The sequence below is a fragment of the Saccostrea cucullata genome, unplaced genomic scaffold, assembly GCF_032062105.1.
Source record: "Saccostrea cucullata isolate Sc308-1 unplaced genomic scaffold, CSIRO_AGI_Scuc_v1 ctg2659, whole genome shotgun sequence".
Classification (NCBI taxonomy): Eukaryota; Metazoa; Mollusca; class Bivalvia; order Ostreida; family Ostreidae; genus Saccostrea; species Saccostrea cuccullata.
In genome coordinates, this window is record NW_026935214.1 from 22,044 (window position 1) to 42,085 (window position 20,042).

The following is a 20,042-nucleotide window of genomic DNA, read 5'->3' on the forward strand; positions in this document are numbered from 1 at the left end:
TATTTAAAATCACATAAAAATTCACAATCTCAAACACACAAGATTTATATTCATACGGATGCACAGGCGCTGCTTTAAGAACTCGCAGTGAGGAGCATCGCTTCGCTGCGCTAGCTATAATCAAATAGTGATAAAAAGCAGCTCATGGAAAATGTAAATGTAACTTAAATGAATACACTCATATACATGTATGTTTTGGAATGTAAATGGTGACTTACAGATCTAAAAACCTGACTCCTGATCCAAACTGAGCATAAAACTAATTATGACTTGACGTTATGTATCTCTTCAAACTATTTAAAGCTTTTCTTGTTAATCATGTGCCATGCTACATCGGTTTCGAGCAACTGTCTGAGTGGTTGATTCTTAATATACACATTTTGAATAAACTTTCCCAAAGAAGATGAGGATAAGGCGGCCGAAGTGCCTATAGTGCGACAGATAAGAAGTGAAAATTTTAATCTCAATTATATTTAAACTTTATTTGATATTTCATCTAATATTTAAGTATACTTAAGGAGGCTGGGGGGTCAACAAATAAACCAAAAATTTACCACCAGAATTAACATATTTTTTTAGATATGGTATATTAAGCTGTCATCTATTATTTGGAAAAGAAAAAATTCCTACATTTAAGTTTTAAAATTTTTCATTTTTTATATCTTTATATGGAGCTCTTCTTTTAAAGGAGATCGAAATAGTCTGAAAATGTCTGCCACCCCCCAGCCTCGTTAATGTAAAATCTCATAAAGACTGAAAATATTTGCCTATGCACACACTAAAAAGAACGAAAACGATCATTTTCCCATAATTTAACAATTTTTTTTCAGTAAGAGTTGGTCTTCCCTCCATTTTTTAAAAGATAATCCTAAAAGTTTACATACATTAATATACTTTAATTTCCAATCGTTTATCGGAGATTATTGATCCCCTCGCATAGGAGATGAAGAGGGTATAGAGACGTGCTTGTACGTAATTTTGTTAGTGTGGGTGTTTGTACCACTTCGTCATTAGGCGACTTTACATCAAAATCGATTTCAGTTGTTGTCTTAAAAAGTCTTTTCTACAAAACAAGGCATTAAAATATCAAAAAGAATAATTACTGTGTAGTGCAGACCCGCTGAAAAAGAATATTTGTTGTTTATGTCTTTGCTGCTTTCTTCTACTTCTAATTTTTGTTTCCCTGTCCTACACGAATATCAAGAAAAATAAAAGATGGGTCTATGTATAAATCCAGTTTTCAACAAACATGTCGCCGACTCTCAAAATGTGACAATAGAATGTATGGTGTTTGGTCACTCAGTCCTGTGGTCACTGCTTAAACAATGAATAATGTCATCATATCAACGGTAGTTGTTTACACGGTTGTTGTAAAGGATATAAGTGAACGGGTTGTATAACTAGTAATTTATTATCACTTTGTATTTATTTTGACAAAAGTAGAGATTGTAACCACTTGTAAACTCCACAGTCTTAGCATGTCTTTTCTACAGAATGTGACGGGGGAATGTATGGAGTTAACTGCACTCAGTCCTGTGGTCATTGTCTAAACAATGAACAATGTCATCATATCAACGGTAGTTGTTTACTAGGATGTTCTCCTGGATACAAGGGATCAGACTGCAAAACTAGTAATTTATCATTAATCCACATTTCTTTTGACAGAGATTATCAATATTTAATCACTCGAATGTACCACTTATATACACCGGAATGAATTACTATAACTTATATGTATGTTTTATTCAATAACAGAAACTTATAAGGATATAAACAAACAAACAAAAATGAGAAAATGATATCATAATGGTTTTTACTTTTAGAATATATAGAATGTGACGGAGGGATGTATGGTATAAACTGCACTCAAGTCTGTGGTCACTGCCTTAATTATGAACAGTGCCATCATATCAACGGCACTTGTTTACAAGGATGTTCTAAAGGATACAAGGGGTCTCTCTGCAAGTCTGGTAAAGTATTAGAATCCTTGCTTCTTCCTCAAACCTTGTAAATATATTATAAGCATATTTGCATATTTACTATAAAACAAAATTTTTATTTTCAAATTGATACAAAATAAAACAATATCTAAGGGAATTTTTTTTGGCAATAGTTTGCGATGGTGGACTGTATGGAAACAACTGCAACCAAAGTTGTGGACATTGTATAAACGATATTCCGTGTAACCACGTCAGCGGTTTATGTTTTGAAGGGTGTTCTATCGGATTCAAGGGATTGCTTTGTGACAAAGGTATCGAATTTGCAATGTCAATATCAATTTTATGAAAGGATAACAGAAAAAAATTGATTAAATAAGTGCAAATGAGGTTAAGTGTAAATTCTGTCCAAAAAGAAAAATATAAAGCGAAATTGAGAGTATGTTTTAAAAACTGTTTAAGAACATCAGATTTTGAATGAGCCATATCTATTTGCACATCTTCTCATAAAAGTGGATATTTTCTATTGATTGACATTAAAATATATAGTTTTTCAAAGATTACTGTAAAAAATAAGTTGAAAAAACAATATGCATTCTTTTATTTTTCCTTTTTATAAGATTGTTTTGACATATTCCGATTTAAATTTTAAACTGAATATGTTTAATTGTTCGGTAATCAGATTTCTTTCAAAATTATTTTTTTAAAATTCATTATCAGCATGTGACAGTAGAATGTACGGTGTTAATTGCAATCAAGTCTGTGGCCATTGTCTGAACAATGAACAATGCCATCATATCAACGGTACTTGTTTACAAGGATGTTCTAAAGGATACAAGGGACCGGGCTGCAACGCTGGTATGTTGGGTTTTTTTTTGGGGGGGGGGGGTGGTGGGTGGGTGGGTAAGAATCCGTGTCCAACTTCCTAGTTTGAATTAAGATCTAAAAAAAAAACCCACAGGATGAAAATCCACCATTCAGTCGACTGAATGGTAACTGAATGGCCACTGAATGGTCACTGAAAGGTCACTGAAAAGACCCTTTCCCGTGACATTTTCGTGATCATTCAGTTACCATTCAGTCGACTAAATGGCACATACATTTCAGTGACCTTTCCGTGATCATTCAGTTGAATCTTTTTTATTGAATAATCGGCTTATTTTTTTACCTAAAAATTTATTTCACTTTTTCCCGGTACAATAGCATTAAATGTATCTAATTCCGAATAAAAAAAATAGGAAAAAAATTAATACAAGAAAAAAATTGCTCCCATGCCCAGAATCGAACCCTGGTCTCCTGCTTAGGTGTCCGCTACCTTATCGATTACGCTACGACTTGTTGTTAAAGTATGAGGGTTTAAAATCAATTAATTTATAGAAATCGATGGAACAATCAGTTCACCTGTTGTATCGAGGAGCTGCGATTTGTATATATCTTGTATATCTTTTGTATATTCTATGCTAGTTGCGCGGATTTTGGGGACAGACTAATTAGTTACACATCTCCTATCGGGATGATGACAATTATCAGAGACGGGCACCTGTTCCTGTGTCAAAGATTTAAGATCGTTGTAAATTCTCTCTCTAGAAACTAATAGAAGAATGATTTTATTAAATCAATATCATTTACAAAGATAAAATCTACTATATTTTTTTCTACAAGAGGCATGTATAAACGATTTATTTACTCTTGTAATTAAAAATGAGTTTAAAATAATGTCTTTCAAAAACTAAATATCCTGCAGTTTTGACAATGACATAATTAAGAAACGAAATTGATCAGTAATACTTGAGATCTTCCAGAAATGGTTTAAATAATATCAAATTCTGTCTCATCAATCAAAACTATATATTTCCATGAAAAAATACACGTATAAGCACTATAGAATGTTATGCATTTCTTTAAATTTTGAATTGGTTATCGGATCATCATTTTTTATCATTTGATGAATTTTTGTTTTCTAAATGTAACTAGAAAGTTAAAAATCATATTGAACAAGTCTCACATATTTTATAAAATTATAATAATTACTTAGACATTTTTTAAGGTACCCGAATTTGATCACGATAAGTAAAAAAAAACACAATTAAGATTGAATAATAAATCTTTATTCAAAATATTGCTTCCTTGTTAAGGAAAACTGTCTGATTATAAAATAATACGCTAGTGAAAAAATTGCTAAATTGAGACTTAAATATCACTGAAATGTGGCGGAAAGGTCACTGAAAGACGACAGAAAGGTCACTGAAAGTCGACGGAATGGTCATTGAAAGACGACAGAAAGGTCACTGAAAGTCGACGGAAAGGTCACTGAAAGACAACGGAAAGGTCACTGAAAGTTGATGGAAAGGTCACTGAAAGTTGATGGAAAGGCCACTAAAAGTTGACGGAAATGTGTCCGCTGAATGGTGACTGAAAGGTATCTGAAATGTGACTGAAAGACAACTGAAAGGTCACTGAAATGTATGTGCCATTCAGTGGCTGAATGGCCACTGAAAAGTTACTGAAAGCCGCCTTTCAGTTTTAACTGAAAGGTCTTGTTTCTTCCTGTGACCATAAACACGTAATCAAGCGCTAAGAACTTATCTCATCTTGTTTACATCTTCTACATATTGTTACATCTTTGCTTTATTAGTTCATTTCTCTCATATTACATGTTCATGTAGATACAGCTCAACGCACTTTCTAAACTAACATGGGCTTTTTCACAAATAAAAGTCACATTCTTATGATGCAAAATTGTATAACGTGACAGCATTATATATCTCAAAAGTGATTTATAACTTCATTGATAATTCATTTGATCCTATTTCATTACTTTTAACATAATTCACACATAATATGGTAGGATTTTTATATGTTCTTTAGTCATAGATTATGACAGATTCCAAATGATTACCGTATAACTGGTTTTTAATGCGGGTGCAAATTTTTGCGATTTGATTCTGAAATAGGTATATTTATTTTTTGCGATTTTAATTTTTGCGATTTCACTTTGACAATAAAGTATATTTTTATTGAATTTTATTACTAGACATTTAAACAATAAAGTCTATTTTTATTTTTTATTGAAAACTAAAGCAATTTAAAATATTACATGTCATAAAAATATTCACATTAAAATACATAAAACACATTTAAGTTTTTTTAAATGGTTAAAAATATTGAAATACATTTCAGAAAATTTCATCAAAATATTTCTATTAAAATACATTAAACACATTAAAACTATAACACAATCACAGTGTTCAATCACATTCACAATCTGTTAGAGAGTAGCTTTTGAATTAAGATTTTCTGCACACTTCAGCAATGCCTGCTTTTTCGAACCCCTTAATCACCATCTCTGGTTGGCTTCTTATGTCTTTGTAAGTTTCTACCAGCCATTTAGCACCAAGCGGTTTTAGAATAAATAGACGGAGGTCAACAGGTTTCAGTGTTTCTATGTCGACACCTTTGTCAAGTTGCTTTGAAATACAGGATGCATACCATCGCTGAAAAGCGTTTTCAGCGATGGTATGCATCCTGTATTTCAAAGCAACTTGACAAAGGTGTCGACATAGAAACACTGAAACCTGTTGACCTCCGTCAATTCATTTTGTCTTTCACGACTTTTTAAATGGAAAGATCCATGGGCTGTAACTTGTCCGTCGTGCTTGGTGGTATATACACAATTTCAATATTCTTTGTTTTCAAATTATCCACGAACTCTCTCGACATCTGCGCTCGGCAAACATCGAAAATACACAGTGACTTTTGAGTGTTAGGTAGCCCAAGCTTTTTCTTGGTTTTATCCATGTGAGGTACTACAACTCGCGATGTGTATTCCATCTGTTTGTCTGTATTGGCCCAATGATTAGGACTGTGAGTTATGTTCCAAGCCAGTGGAAAATCATACTCAGGATGACAAGCAGAAGTTTTCCCCTGGTATATGACTTGTGGAGCTAAAAAATCACCACTCAATGTGCCTAAAATAATTTAAAAATGAATTAGAAGATATCAGTACAGTTAATTTTGTTCTGTTTCTTTTTTCCTTAATTGATACTACAAGCAAAATAATAAGATTGATAATTATCTACATTACCTGCAAAAACAACGGTGACTTGTCTTTTGTCATCAAGACCAATTTTGGGGACTCTCTGGGTGCCCTCCACCTCCATTGTCCATGAGCTAACAGGTACATAATTGATACCGGTATGGTCCCAGTTGTATATTAAGGTAAGGTTTGCGTCTCCCTCCAACTCATATTTTTTTTAATATGCACACATGCTATATATCAATTTATTCAGGGATATTAGCTTAATCATTTAATATGATTTTCAAAGATATCGCCCGTCCCATTTTTTTAGTAAAAGACGCCAAATTTAACGTATTTCATATTTCACCTCGAATATTATTTTCATTGAAAAAATTGATTTATTTTATAAATTATCAAACTTTTATGATTAAAATGACCTGAATTAGTATAATTCATGCTTCTAGTATTTAAACTTTTAATTTTGTGTTATCAAAAATGTGAAAATTTGGGTAAAGAAGAAGATTTTTCAATTTTCCTTGATAAAGTGAAACCGTTGCCATGGCAACAAAAATATAAAAATCCACGTTTTACATATCTCACTGTGTAGAAACGGACTAGGGTAAAATGCGTTACCCTAGTCCAAGATGGCGACAGACAAATACGCTTCGATTATTCTGCACTTAGTTTCAGCGTTATTCAGACTTACATTATAAATTTTGTTGTTAAATTTGAAATATTTCTTACAGAAGAGCACAAAATTTGCGAAAAGTTGGCATGAAATGAGCTAATTAAAGCCAGATTGCGGGTAAAAAATTTCAGCATGATTAGGGTAAAGTAAATTTTTGACTAGGGTAAAGATATTCTGAGTTCTTTTGGTGACTAGGGTAAAGTAAATGTAAAATGTCATTTGCCTTGTTTCAGAACCTAAAAGATCCTATTTTGAGGGCTTTTTTCTCCTTCTAGGCACCTGATCTGACTTCTGGAATTTCTATTGTTTGTAGTTTTCAGTGATAGATCACTGTTATCTTCACCTTTTCCATTGAGCATGAGATTGAAATGAACCGAGTGCAATGGCGATGCACTAGTATTTGCAATTAGTTTATAATCCTCTTTATATCTTGAACATAATATAACAAAAAGAGTAGGAAAAACGGCGCTCTTTTTATTTAGATGCGGCGAGAAAAAAAATCGAACATCTGCAGATCAATTAAAGTATACAGAAAAGGGGGAAGAGAAATGAGAAATATTTTATCAATTTTCATTTTTTTTTTGTTGCACTGACGTGTGCATAATGGCCAGAAGTCGGATGTTTGTAGTATGCGTTCTTACACTGGATCTAAGATCGACAAATGATGCAAAAATTAACACTGCTGTATCTACTGACGTAACTGGCAAAGCATTTATGAGAGAGAAAAATAAATACAGTTCTAAATTTTAAATCATGGCTTCTGATTCTTAAATTTCAGTAACTTTTTTTTCTTCAAAAGTTTTTCTTTAATAAAGTGAAAGGCCAACTTTTTCCCAGACCATCTTCTCTCAGTACATGTGCCTTTTTGCATAAAATACTATGTTATTACTAATATAAAGTTACTGTCACAAAAATAAGGGGGGATCAGTCTTTCATTGAACAGTTTTAACAGTAAGAGTTATGTCAGGCCCCCTGTCCGCCCTCTGTAGTTACGTACCTTGGGCACGAACTCTGTTTTTTTTATGTGAAGTTTCAGTGTTCAACTGCACACATCAGTGAGCACAGACAGACAATGCTGGTGAGTTGGTTTTGCTTTTTGACATTTCTACTCTACTTTTTCTGGATTTTAGTTTGATAAATTTTATAAAAACACAGCATATTTTTTACTTCTCATAGTATTAAGAATAAAATTTGACTCAACATGGCTAGGATGTATGAATTAAACGCGTCCCAAAATTTTTAGTTTGAAAAATTTGCGGATTTATAAAGTAAGTCTTTTTAAATTATATTTCCAAGTGAAATGCTATGGAAACATAGGGAAGACTCCAAAGTCCGATGATGACGCCAAATTCCGATGGTCTGCAGGAAACCCCGATGCATGCATGGTTTGTTGTCGCATATAAGTTACATAGTCAACTAGATAAGATATTAAACCGAGAATTTGAGAAAACATTAACATGAAGTCTGTGCCCAAGCACCTATCAAGTTACATAGATCGAGGTACAGTGTAAATAGAACATATAAAATCAGTAGTATTATTTCTTGCATTATATTGATATCTCTATCAGTCTATGCCCATCTAGTACATCGTCTAAAAATGATTTATTTATATCCACGTACTCAGAAGTTCTATTCAACTTTTTTTTTCTATCAAAATACATGTACGTGAAACAATTAATTTTGCTTAATTTCTATGCACGGTACCAACGTTGAAATAAAGAGAGTTTTTGTGTACGCCTAGCTACGACCCTGGAGAATATTAAAACTACATGTTTGAACACTATGTAATTATGAAACGGAAAAAATAACTGTTTAAAATTTGAGTAATATTGTGTATGCAAACTGTGTAAAAAACAATCGGTATATATGTTACTTTGTGGAAGCAGGAGTTTTTGAATATTTTCCAGGATTTCTTTCTCAACTTTTTTAATTGTATGTGTAAAGTTAGTGTAGAATAAATAACTTTACCCTAGTCTCGAAAAAACTTTACCCTAATCGCAAAGAAACACTTCATAGACTTTACCCTAATCAATGGCAAAACTTCGTGACGCGTTTTCTGGTTAATTACGCAGAGTTGAATGCTGTTTCTTTCTGAGCAAGGAAAACTGATGCTGCAAAACAAAATGGTGCAAAACAAAGTAGAGGTTTTTATTAGAATTCACCAATATTTATTCATGAATATCTGAAGCGAATAAGCTTGTCGCCATCTTGGACTAGGGTAACGCACTTTACCCTAGTCCGTTTCTACACAGTGATATCTACCGATTCCATCAAAATCCATGAAGTTATTAATTTGATCATTTTCATTAATTTGAACTAAAAAAATATGTATGTCCCCAATATTATTTCCATGGAAACAGGGGCTATATTGTGGGTTCGGAACATAAAAATCAGGCTTTTTCTACACTTTTAAAAACAACATTGATATCACCTTGTCATGGTGAATGTTAAAGACTAAATGTTATTTTTGATATTGTTTTTAGGCATAAATTGGCCAAAAATATTCAAAATAAAACTCCTCCTGTGCTACAAGATGGTCAAAAAATTTATTCCATGGAAGAACTCTAGTATTTATGGCAATCTTTACGTCTGAATATTCTGATGAAATTGTCCATGAATTATACTGCAACACCTTTAGAAGTACATGTATATGTATATAAACATACTTCAGAACATGTTGCAACTAAACCAATTAAAAGCCTATGAATTTGACCTCATGCTGATTTAGTTATTCCAACATATAGTAACTTCTAGACATCTTTGTAGCAAAATATCTTTATTTAGTTATGGCTGGTGACTGTCATTATACATGTATGCCATTTTTGAGTGAAATGTTGTAAGCATTGCATCCACGAAGCTGCTGTTTTTATAATTAAATGATTTCTTTACTTCAAAGAGTAGAAATGCTATCTTTAAAGTAATGTTTGTTTGCCCTCTCTTGATTCAGGGTAAAATTATTTGGTCGGTAGGTGAGAAAATCTTCAACAACATTTTTTTAAGGGGGATAAGAGGAATAACAAGAAAAAAAATACGGCCCTGCATTGTAAAAAAGTTTTCAGTCTGGTCATTTTAGTCATTCGGTCTGGAGAGGCCGACAACCAAACATTTTTTAAAGATGGCCTATTTCTACACTTCATGGACATTAGCTCAATCATTGGATTAGGTAGTCCGAGAATCTAAATTGAAATATCAGACAGAACAAAATAAAGATGAATTCTATGTGACATCAATTCATACTTTAATGAGTTTACAGAGTACTTCTGATTTCAGAGAAAAGGCAAATTCTGCAAAATGACATAACTCTGTCATAAATATTTGTCAAGAACAGGGAAAAAGAAACAATGCTACAGTGATAGAAATATCTCCTTGATATACATGAAATAATAATTTAAATATAACAAAATTTTCTCCTTTTTAAAATCAAAATACAGAAAAAAAATTAAAAGATTATAAATGTAAACAGTTTTAAAATAAACTACATGTATTTGTGAAAGATTTTAATTTTAGTAGATTACTAAACTGGTCTTATCATTCCTACTAAATTAACAACCTTACAATTTCCAAGTGGCATGTTTTAAACTGTTACAGTAGATATAATTTACATGTTCACTGCAGCATTATGTACAAAACTCATCGGTTTGCAGAAATACTTATTTGAGCATATTAGGTCCTGGTAAGAACAAAATTTAATGAATAAAAATATTAATCTTAATTGTTCATGTATTAATTTCCTTGCAATTTTACAAATCCTTTTAAGAAACTTGTTACATGTAAGTATAGACAAAAGCAACCTTCAATTAATACCTATGATGTATACCGGGGTACATTTATTTTACTGAAAACAAATTCATAGATGGACAAACAGAGCATGCATGCACTGCAATCATCACATACACATATTTTCTAAATATATGGAAAACAGCATGTATATATTAGATAGGATGTTGTTAAACATTAAATTTTCTTCTATAATCTATAGACATATAAAAATGTACATTGGGTATAACAAGTCAGAAATTTTTCTCCCAATCTCCATTGGTTTTGCCATGTCTGGTTCAACATCTTAGCTTGATACATCCAACTTTCTTTAATATTCTTGAGCTGATATGGGATGACCTCTACTTTGATTGATGACACAAATCTTTTAAGGAAACACTGAAGTTCTTTTTTTTTTTGGTTCTTATCTATTCCAATTAAAGACCCGTGATCTGAAATCATGTGTGTTCATTAAATTTTTACAATAACATTTAAGGAATTGCATTTTTTGAATTGCATAAGGAATTGCACTGAGTTTCATTCACTCAATGAAATGAATAAATTTTCAGTATAATCAGTGAAGAATCAATATGAAATTATTGTAAAATTTACAGATTGAATTAGTGAAATGCAAATGCTTGATCAAGAAAATTAATGTTCTTGTCATGCACAATCTGTATCTCTTTTTTATTAATTAGAAAATGAGATATTAATTAAAATCAAACCTCATTTAAAAAGATAACTTGAACAATTGAATACCTGTTCCAATAATGTTACAAATATTAGGCCTAAAAAGCAAGGATTTTATTTTTTTTTCATAATTTCTTGAATGAATGCATTTTTATTTTTTGGCATTGTTGGGATATTAGTCACATCCTGACAGCCTTGTACCGTTTATTCATCATTTTTAAATCCGTAGTCAGTAGATCATTCATAACTTTCAGTAAAATGAATAGTTAAATAATTACCTGATGAAAATACTATCAACAATCAAAATGTCAACTTCATCATTGGACATGGTCAAATGCACCGTGACTTTTCTTCCCTGTTCGGACTGCATATAGCATAATACTTTACAGGATACTCTCAGGTCTTTTCTTTTTTCTTTCCCATTCTCACTTTAAATTTTAGTGTAGTGGTGAAGCGAGAAACACACAACAGCACAATGCGTCAATGACTTTCTTCTGATCTAAATGGCCGTGCAACTTGCCACATTCCGTATCGAAAATAAACAAGTCCTCCTTTATTGGTTCATCAACATGCATCACGCGAATCTCAAAGGCTTCTAAGATTCCTATGCTTTGATTTGTTATAAGACTTTCTCCTGAAAACGTCCTTTGTTTTTAGTCCTAACAATAAGTGACAACAAACATCAAGTATGACAGAGGAAATTCGTTACCGAGATGCTTAGCATCGCTGGTTTAAATTCGCCTGTTTCAAACGCTTTGGTGATTCGCAAGAGTTATCTCCCTGTAGACGCAAACCTTACCTTAACTCGGGAGGAATGTCATGTTTTTTCACCACACTGTTTATTCTTTGTAAAAACTCGTCTTTAATTTCAGAAAATTTGTCATCAGTGAACTGAATTTTTGCCGTGCAACTGCCCCTTCGCTTAACCATATTCATCCTAAACAACACTGACTGGGCCCAGCTTTTTTTCAGCGTAATCGGTCCGCCATTACAAGATAGTAGCTGCTCGTCGTGGGCACGGACAATACCCTCCGCAACGGCAATGCAGATTGCTGTGTTAATAACAGTCCCCGATTTCCTTAATGAACGAATGTAAGTTTGCACATCGGAATCCAGTTCGTTACCGAGTAAAATTTTTTTACCCCGCTTGCACCGATTCAATTCAGAAATTTCACAGTTCTCGCTGTCTGAAAAATCAAGTTTACGTTTTCGAGATTTGAGCTCCATGTTGTGTTTATCACGTAAATTTTTTACAGTACTTTCACGTAGTCCTTGAAACTTTGTCTGAAAACGTTTAATGGTCGATGAAGGCCCATGTACACTGGCGTAGTGTCCTATCTCAGCTCTCTCGCTCGGTGAAAAAGTCATGTACTTTCCTCTCGGAGTTTTTGGTGTATCAAGAACTTCAGCCACTTTCTCATTACACTCAATAATTTTGCTAGGCGACATTAATTCACTTAAAGGTCCGGTAGGGTCAGGAAACTTACTTATATGGCTTCAAATATTTCAACAGTGCCATTTTGCTGGCAAAGCGTGAAGTGACTGCTAACTACGGGGCATTCACTGACCAATTATCGATACCTGTATTACGCAACGAAGCGTGAATTCGGACTCTATGAAGAGGCCTCAAAAGGGTAATTTGATGGGGATATTTTATGACGTATATTTTGCGATTGAATTTTTTGCGATTAAGACTTGATCGCAGAATTTCGCAAAAAATAGCACCCCGTAGAAAAATCCAGTTAAACGGAATTTCATGGTTTCTCGTCAAATGCAGCCGTCTTTGTATACGTTCATTTCAAAGCATACCTTTGCCTTGCCTAGATACAGAAACAGTACAGTTCATGCAACTTCTGTATTTTCCTTACATTAGTATGACACTAAGGCGCAAGATGATAAAAGTATTTTTCATCTGTTCGACTGCTTTCCATGTTAAAAAGACGGTACTGTTTCTGATTAACTTTCTGATATCTAGCATCATGAAAGATATCTTCCAAGGAAAAAATTCAAAGTTTCTGACCATAAATGTTAAGGAATTTTCTTTTCAATAGTAACAATTTACTATTTTGAAAGATAAACAATACCTTATTATCCAAGCCTTTGGCATGATTTCATGAATGCAGTTTTGTCATTTTTCAGCGCTTCGTTTCGACAAAACCAAGACAAGTATGGACAACTTAGTAAAATACTCATCTATAAGAAGTCAATTTGAACATTTCAACTAAGTACGAGGGTTGTTCGAAAAGTTCGTGGACGATGTCAATCTAATTTATATTACTCACTAGAAATTTAAAATAAGTACAATATAATATGTAAACATATTTGTTTTGTTAATGTGTGAAGTTTCATTCCATTCGATTAAACAAAATCAATTTACTTCAGTTTAAAATCAACATGTTTTGTACCCGCGGAGCACACTTAACGGCAATGTAACGTCAAAACATAGCGTCAAGAATTTCTAAAAATACTATCCCTTTACATTTCACACAGTATAATCCAATGCCCATACATTAAATCCATTTTCTAAATATTCGAAATTTATTTTTTAAGAATTGCTCTCGTTGTATCATTGCCTTTGTTAAGGTTTTAATTTCTTTATTTACTTAACTCTGCTTTTACAGGATAAGCAACTCTGAATCTTCCATGTCTTTTCTTGACGTTCCAACTTCTCAAAGTTTTTGTTCAGATTTTTACAGTTAAAATGTTTCTTCACAGACTATCCTCGTCCGATACTGTGTCTCTGTCACTCAAATACTGCCTTTACTATTTGTACACACATGCACAACTCATTTGTTACATTTTTTTTGATTCCTCCAAAATTTTTGGCGTTTATTCAGGATTTTTCCAAAGTAAAACACAAAATTGCATCGTTATTTGCTGCTCCGTGACATTCAAAAACGTCATTGTTTTTGTCGTTTTCAATAAGGACTACCTATCTTCTCATGTCGATTGCTTCACAACAAAACAAAATATTAAGCCATAATTTTTTATACGAATCGATGTAACAATTCTTAATTTGAATTTCTAATTTGTTTTTCATTTTTGCTCCATTTTACAGAGATTATGACTTCAGACATTGTTTAGTGTTTTGTTTGTAACTTACCAAATTTTGACCTGCTCCGCGATCCGATTTTCGCATTTTTATAATCTAGATAAGTTTTGAATAAATCGGAATATTTCGAAAAACTTTAATACAAATCATTTGGATTTATTGGTAAAATATTTCTACTAAATTTGGATAACATATGACGTCAAATAAAAAAGGTATAACAGTTGTCCACGAACCTTTCGAACAACCCTCGTAGTACAGTGTATCAAGAAAAGTTCGATAAATTAATTTGTGAATATCTATAGTTAGAATCATACGAATTTAACATTATACATACATTTCCCTTTAAAAACATCGAGTTTTAAAACTTAGCATAATTATTTCAGAGAATATACACCTTTATCATGATATATTAAATAATTTAAGAGTTATTTCTCGTACTGAAGCTCGAAAATTTTAAGTTTATTGCAAGAAAAATGTGACATAAATTTGTGCGAAAAATCATGTGTGTTTTAAAAAAAGTGCGTTAAGCTGTATTCAAACACATGTGTGTCATTATATTCATTGCAGTTGCAAAGTTCACTGTAGTTATCTACGATAAAAGTAATGAGAAGGATTTGAATACTAACAGTTTCAAGTAATTGTATTTTTTGTTGTATTTTCGTACAAGATACGACAGAGCATGTCAGCAATATGTATCATTTTATTCATTGATTAGCGTGTGAAGGTGGAAAGTATGGTTACAACTGCAACCAAAGCTGTGGCCATTGTTTTAACAATACACAGTGTAACCATCTTAATGGAACTTGTCCAGAGGGGTGTGCTGTAGGATACGAAGGGCTTCTTTGTACAAATGGTATATAAAGTATTTTTATTTGTAAATGCGTTGAATAATATTCATTAAAAAAGGTCTCATAACTGCAACATAGTGTACAAATAAAAATGTACTAAACAATAGTTTGCTATGGGTTTTTTCTACGTGCATAAATTAACGGATGAACAATTCATTAGTTTTTCATCTGCATGGAAAGAATATATAATGCTGCAAGAAATTTACTTTCAACTTGTCGTATTTTAAGGATCGAATTTAAATAAATCATATTTCATTAGCATTTCTCAAATCATAAAATAACAAAGGAAAACACAATTTTATTGTGTTCTCATCAATCGTGCAAAGATATCGGTCATTTTTTGTTAATTTATTTCGATTATGATTGAAATTGTTCATATCTTTTTTTTTCTTTAACAGCTAAATATACTATAATCAGGTTGTTGCTTCTGTTGATAAAGAGAAATTGTGTATTTCTTTTCTCTTGATCTTTTAACTTTGATAATGAATGCAATAGGGACCTATTTTTTTTTAAAAAAATTCATTTTGTAGTTTGTGGACGATCGTACTGGGGAGTAAATTGTAAAGAGACATGTAATACGGACTGTGTCAGTCAGACCTGTCATCACGAAACAGGGCAATGTATATCGTACGCGCAGGTAAGGTAATTTATAATACATACGAAGGATATACGGATATAAAAAAAGTTTTTAAAAATAGGTGAAGAATATGTTATCTTTACATTTATTTTAATTGTATTTTTCTTCAGTTGAAATCAGTTTCACGATATGATAAACTATAAATACATAATTATGTCGCAGATGTTCTACATATAAATTGTAGTCTTCTTTTGACCAATTTTTGCAGGTACAGTCTTGCAACACATATAAGAATGACTACACTATCACCATTACAAGTGTAGTTGTCTCTATTTTAATTGTGTTAATGGGAAGTCTCCTAAACTTTGTCATTTGGAGGAAAATGCAGCGTACGTAATAAATTTTATTTTAATTTTTGTCATTTATGTGTCTTTTAAATAACCGCCCCCACCCCCACCCCACCCCCGACAATGCTAATTTAAAAATAACATTTCAAAAAAAAAAATAAATCAATAAAAAAAAAGACCAGACTCCATTATTGTTCTTTTTTTTAGTAAAATGTTATTCTTTTTAACACATATAATATGTTAGAAAGAAATGAATCGAAAGACTCTTTAGAGTCTAAATCGAAAGTGCTTTTACAGAAAACTTTTTAAAAAATGGTACATGATACTCGTATAACATCTTTTTTTTTATAATAATCCTTCTGTGATGTATTCAACTTTTTTTTTACAGAGAAAGGGACAGTTTTAGACACCCCAAATGACAAAGACTATTACAACGAATTCCGAGCTGATGATATAGGAGGTAATGGCAAATATACAAATGTAAAGGGCATTTATTTCTAATATAAAAATCTAATATAAAAACTGTAAAACATGACAGTTTTGTATATGAAAAATGCCCTTTACATTCGTATATTTGACGATCATAAAACAATGGTGTCATCTCGATATCTATAATATAATGTGAAGTAAAAGTATATCCAACCAATACCACTGTATTTGAAATCGTCGTATTAAAAGCTAATGTTATGTTAAAATAAGTCTATTACATTCATTCTGTTAGATTCTTATATAAAAAGTCTACAAATGGTCCGGACTGTTTGGAAAATGAATTTAAAAAACTGTATGCAAAGATGTTGTTAAGAAATGAAGCGCTGATCACATTACATGTAAAAAAAAAAAGGTAAAACATATTGGAAAATTAGTAATTTTTAAGATTATAATTTTCAGATAAACAAAAGAGGCAGGATATGTATGTATTTTTTTAATCACTAATATATTGAGCTTTTTCACTTTACTTAAAACCTTTTTCAGGATTGATTTCTGATTATTATTTCTAATCTGACAGGAATACTTCCCCTTACGCAGAACTTAGTGAATTTGACCACGCAAACACTTATGAAGAAATCCATAAATATGGAAAAGCAGACGAAAAAATGTAAATGGCTGTGTTGATGATGTTTACATTTTAATGAAAAACTCAGAATTATTTGTAGCTTTGCTTACATAGACATTTCTTATTGTTTAATGTCTACACATATTTTCGTTTCTAATTGAGGGACCATGAGTCATACACTCTCAGTTTCGTAATGCTCCATTTTATCCTCACATATCTCTACTACAATCAGAATCCAATCGCATACATGTAACATGTTGTGGAGAAGGGGTTACACATTTACATTCTAACATTACTTATGTTTATGTATTAAGGTACAATTTTCTGCTCAACATTGATGTTAAACCTTACGACCTGTACTTAAAATTTTTAAATTTTGCACAATCCTTCAAATGCGTTATGACTAATCCTTTTAATGTATGTCAAATTTACTTGATTTTTAGATTTTTGTACACATCTAAACAGAATCTCACCACAACACGTTATGGTGGAAGGAGGTTATAGTAATGCTACTGTTCAAATGTTTATATACAAGCTTTATGGCAATCTTTACATTGTCCACAAATCATAATTTGCTTAATTCTTAAAATTGTATTCCCTCTCATTCTATGCTGTGCTAGAGATATTTGACATTTACATTGTGTATATCTTCTTCCATTTTGTATTTATAAAGTATGAGTAAAAGGCCTAAACACATATTTTAAGGTTGTATTTTTCTCTGATTTTTAGTACATTATAGATAAAAAATTTGGTTTAGGCATCACATATTATAATATACTACACAATATTTTTTTCGTAATTTTTTTTCTTCAAATTAGAAAGAAGTCGGTTCACTTTATGCATAAAATGGCCCTGTAGATATACCAATTAATTGATGAACACTTGATTTTCTATGTGAAGCATTAAAATAAAATAGAGACTTGGTGCTTTCATATCCTATTAAAAAAAATCTTCTTAAAGTCCAGGTCTAGGAGAACTGGCTTTATGAAATTGCAATGTTCTTGAATTTTTAGGTCAACAGGTATAACTGAGTACATTCAGTAAAGAAAAATAAAATGAGCGCACTCTCTGATCTAAAAAATAAAACATGTCCATTAATCCCCAGAAACAGCTCTATCATTTACTAGTTGCATATTTTAGATCAGAGGTTGCGCTCTATATTAAATATCAAAAAATATCTTTAAAAATTGGACGTTTTTATAGACTTTTTCAGAATATGAGGAAATTTTGTGACGTCATAATGCATTGACTAGCCAGAAAATGACGTCATTTTTGATAGATACACAGTCACCAAAGATCTAGGTGATATTTAATGCATTGTTAACTAAAACTATGCAGTTTCAGTTTTTCAGAAATTCACAGGGCCAAATTAGTAAAAAGTGAATCTTGTTCTTTGAGATGCGTTGGAATGTCACATATCCTTTCACTTTTTTAAATTAATTAAGGAATGTTTTTAAGTTTTGTGTGAGTTATTGGTGTGTGAATCACACAGACTTCTCACGTAGACATATTTTATGAAGCGCGCTAGCGCTTCATGAAAAATATGCCTACGTGCAAGTCTGTGTGATTCACACACCAATAATTCACACTAAACTGAAAAACATTCCTTATATTTACATTTTACAAGTTCGGAAGCAACTAAAATATACGCAATATTTGAATTTCTCGCTGCCCTATATCGCTGCATTTTTACTAACGTCGCTGCAGCCTCATTGTGACGTCACGTTAACGCACGTTTCTCCGTGTATATTTCTACGCGTGAGTATACACAAAAATGATTTTCAAATCAATTTCACAGTTACCTTAGTAGAAAAACACAGCGAATGTAAATATTATCTGATAAAGTTTAATAAAAATCACTTTCTAATGATTCTGTTGTATAAAGTATATGTAGATAATGAACAGTATTCTAGATCAAAAGTCCACAAAGAACACAAAATAGGAGCAGAGCAAACACGGACCTCCAAAACTTCAGAGGTGCCCTGGAAGAGTGAGCATCAACTGCCGACCGGTCTCATCCGTCGTGTGCTTATTGTAATGATCGGGAATGTAAGTTATCGTGTATAGGAATAAAATGTAGGCAGCTTTAGCATTAGTATTGTTATGTACACAAAATGTCGGGGTTGCTTCCATCGTTTTATACAACAAGAGGCCCATGGGCCTTATAGGTCACCTGAGCATCATGTAACAACTTTCAAATGATTGAATTTGGTTCATGTTTTAAGCTAGATGCTATGGCATTCACAATTTTGAAAGATGCACCATTTTAAATCATAACTATACACTTAGCAATTGTTTAGTTTGTTTACTTAATACTCATAAGCAGGGATGAGGAACCAAAAATGCATTGTAAGGAAGGATATGGAGATAACGAACAGTATTCAATCTCAACGTCCATTAAACAATATACAAAATAAGAGCAGAGCAAACACAGACCTCCGAAACATCAGAGGTGGGATCAGGTGCCATGGAGGAGTGATCATTCCTTGCCGACTGGTCACACCCGCCGTATGCTCGTTGTCATGATCAGGAAATAACGGAAAAAATCCGTCGTCAATTCAGTGTATAAATAATGGACAATTGGTATGAAAAACGTCAGTCAGCATATGACTCAATGATAAATTGTTTTTGCTGACAATGTCATTTTATCGACCATAGAATTTACGAAATGATGACTTTAAACGAGACTGTTGATATTCTTGTTTCATCAACTTGCTTGTCAATAATTTACCTCGTTTAAGAAATAATCAGTAATATTCAGTAATAATTGGAAGTGCCCCTACCACACATGAACCCCTGACCCTAGGTCTTCACAGTGCACAATTTTTGAAAAGGCTCACTTGCTTATCAAAAATGTTTGATTGATACCAAGGTGCAGATTTCAAACAATTCAATTTCAGTATATAAGTAGAGCCCTCCCCCCTTTTTGGTATCCCTCAGCCCTCTACCCAGGGGCCTTCAAATTCACAATTCTGGAAGAAGAGCCCATGCACATCATAAATATATATGTAGTTCATCTGCTTATTACCCAGGAGTAAAGAAAAAGATTTTCAGACCTGTAATGTATTTTCACTA

General features: G+C 32.3%; 1 protein-coding gene across 2 annotated transcripts; it reads left to right on the forward strand.

Annotated features, from left to right (window-relative positions):
* Nucleotides 1-893: 893 nt before the first annotated feature.
* LOC134242252 (multiple epidermal growth factor-like domains protein 10) lies at nucleotides 894-17,785 on the forward strand. Of its 2 annotated transcripts, none has more exons than XM_062724336.1 (10): nucleotides 894-1,631; nucleotides 1,824-1,970; nucleotides 2,114-2,251; nucleotides 2,658-2,795; nucleotides 14,857-14,994; nucleotides 15,520-15,626; nucleotides 15,835-15,955; nucleotides 16,302-16,373; nucleotides 16,802-16,823; nucleotides 16,920-17,785. In XM_062724336.1, exons 1-10 carry the CDS (start codon nucleotides 1,508-1,510, stop codon nucleotides 17,011-17,013), a joined length of 1,101 nt encoding a protein of 366 aa, XP_062580320.1. In that variant the 5' UTR covers nucleotides 894-1,507; the 3' UTR covers nucleotides 17,014-17,785. The 2 variants fall into 2 exon arrangements, with proteins under 2 accessions (XP_062580320.1, XP_062580321.1); XM_062724337.1 differs by having other exon boundaries at nucleotides 1,833-1,970.
* The last annotated feature ends 2,257 nt before the right edge of the window (nucleotides 17,786-20,042 follow it).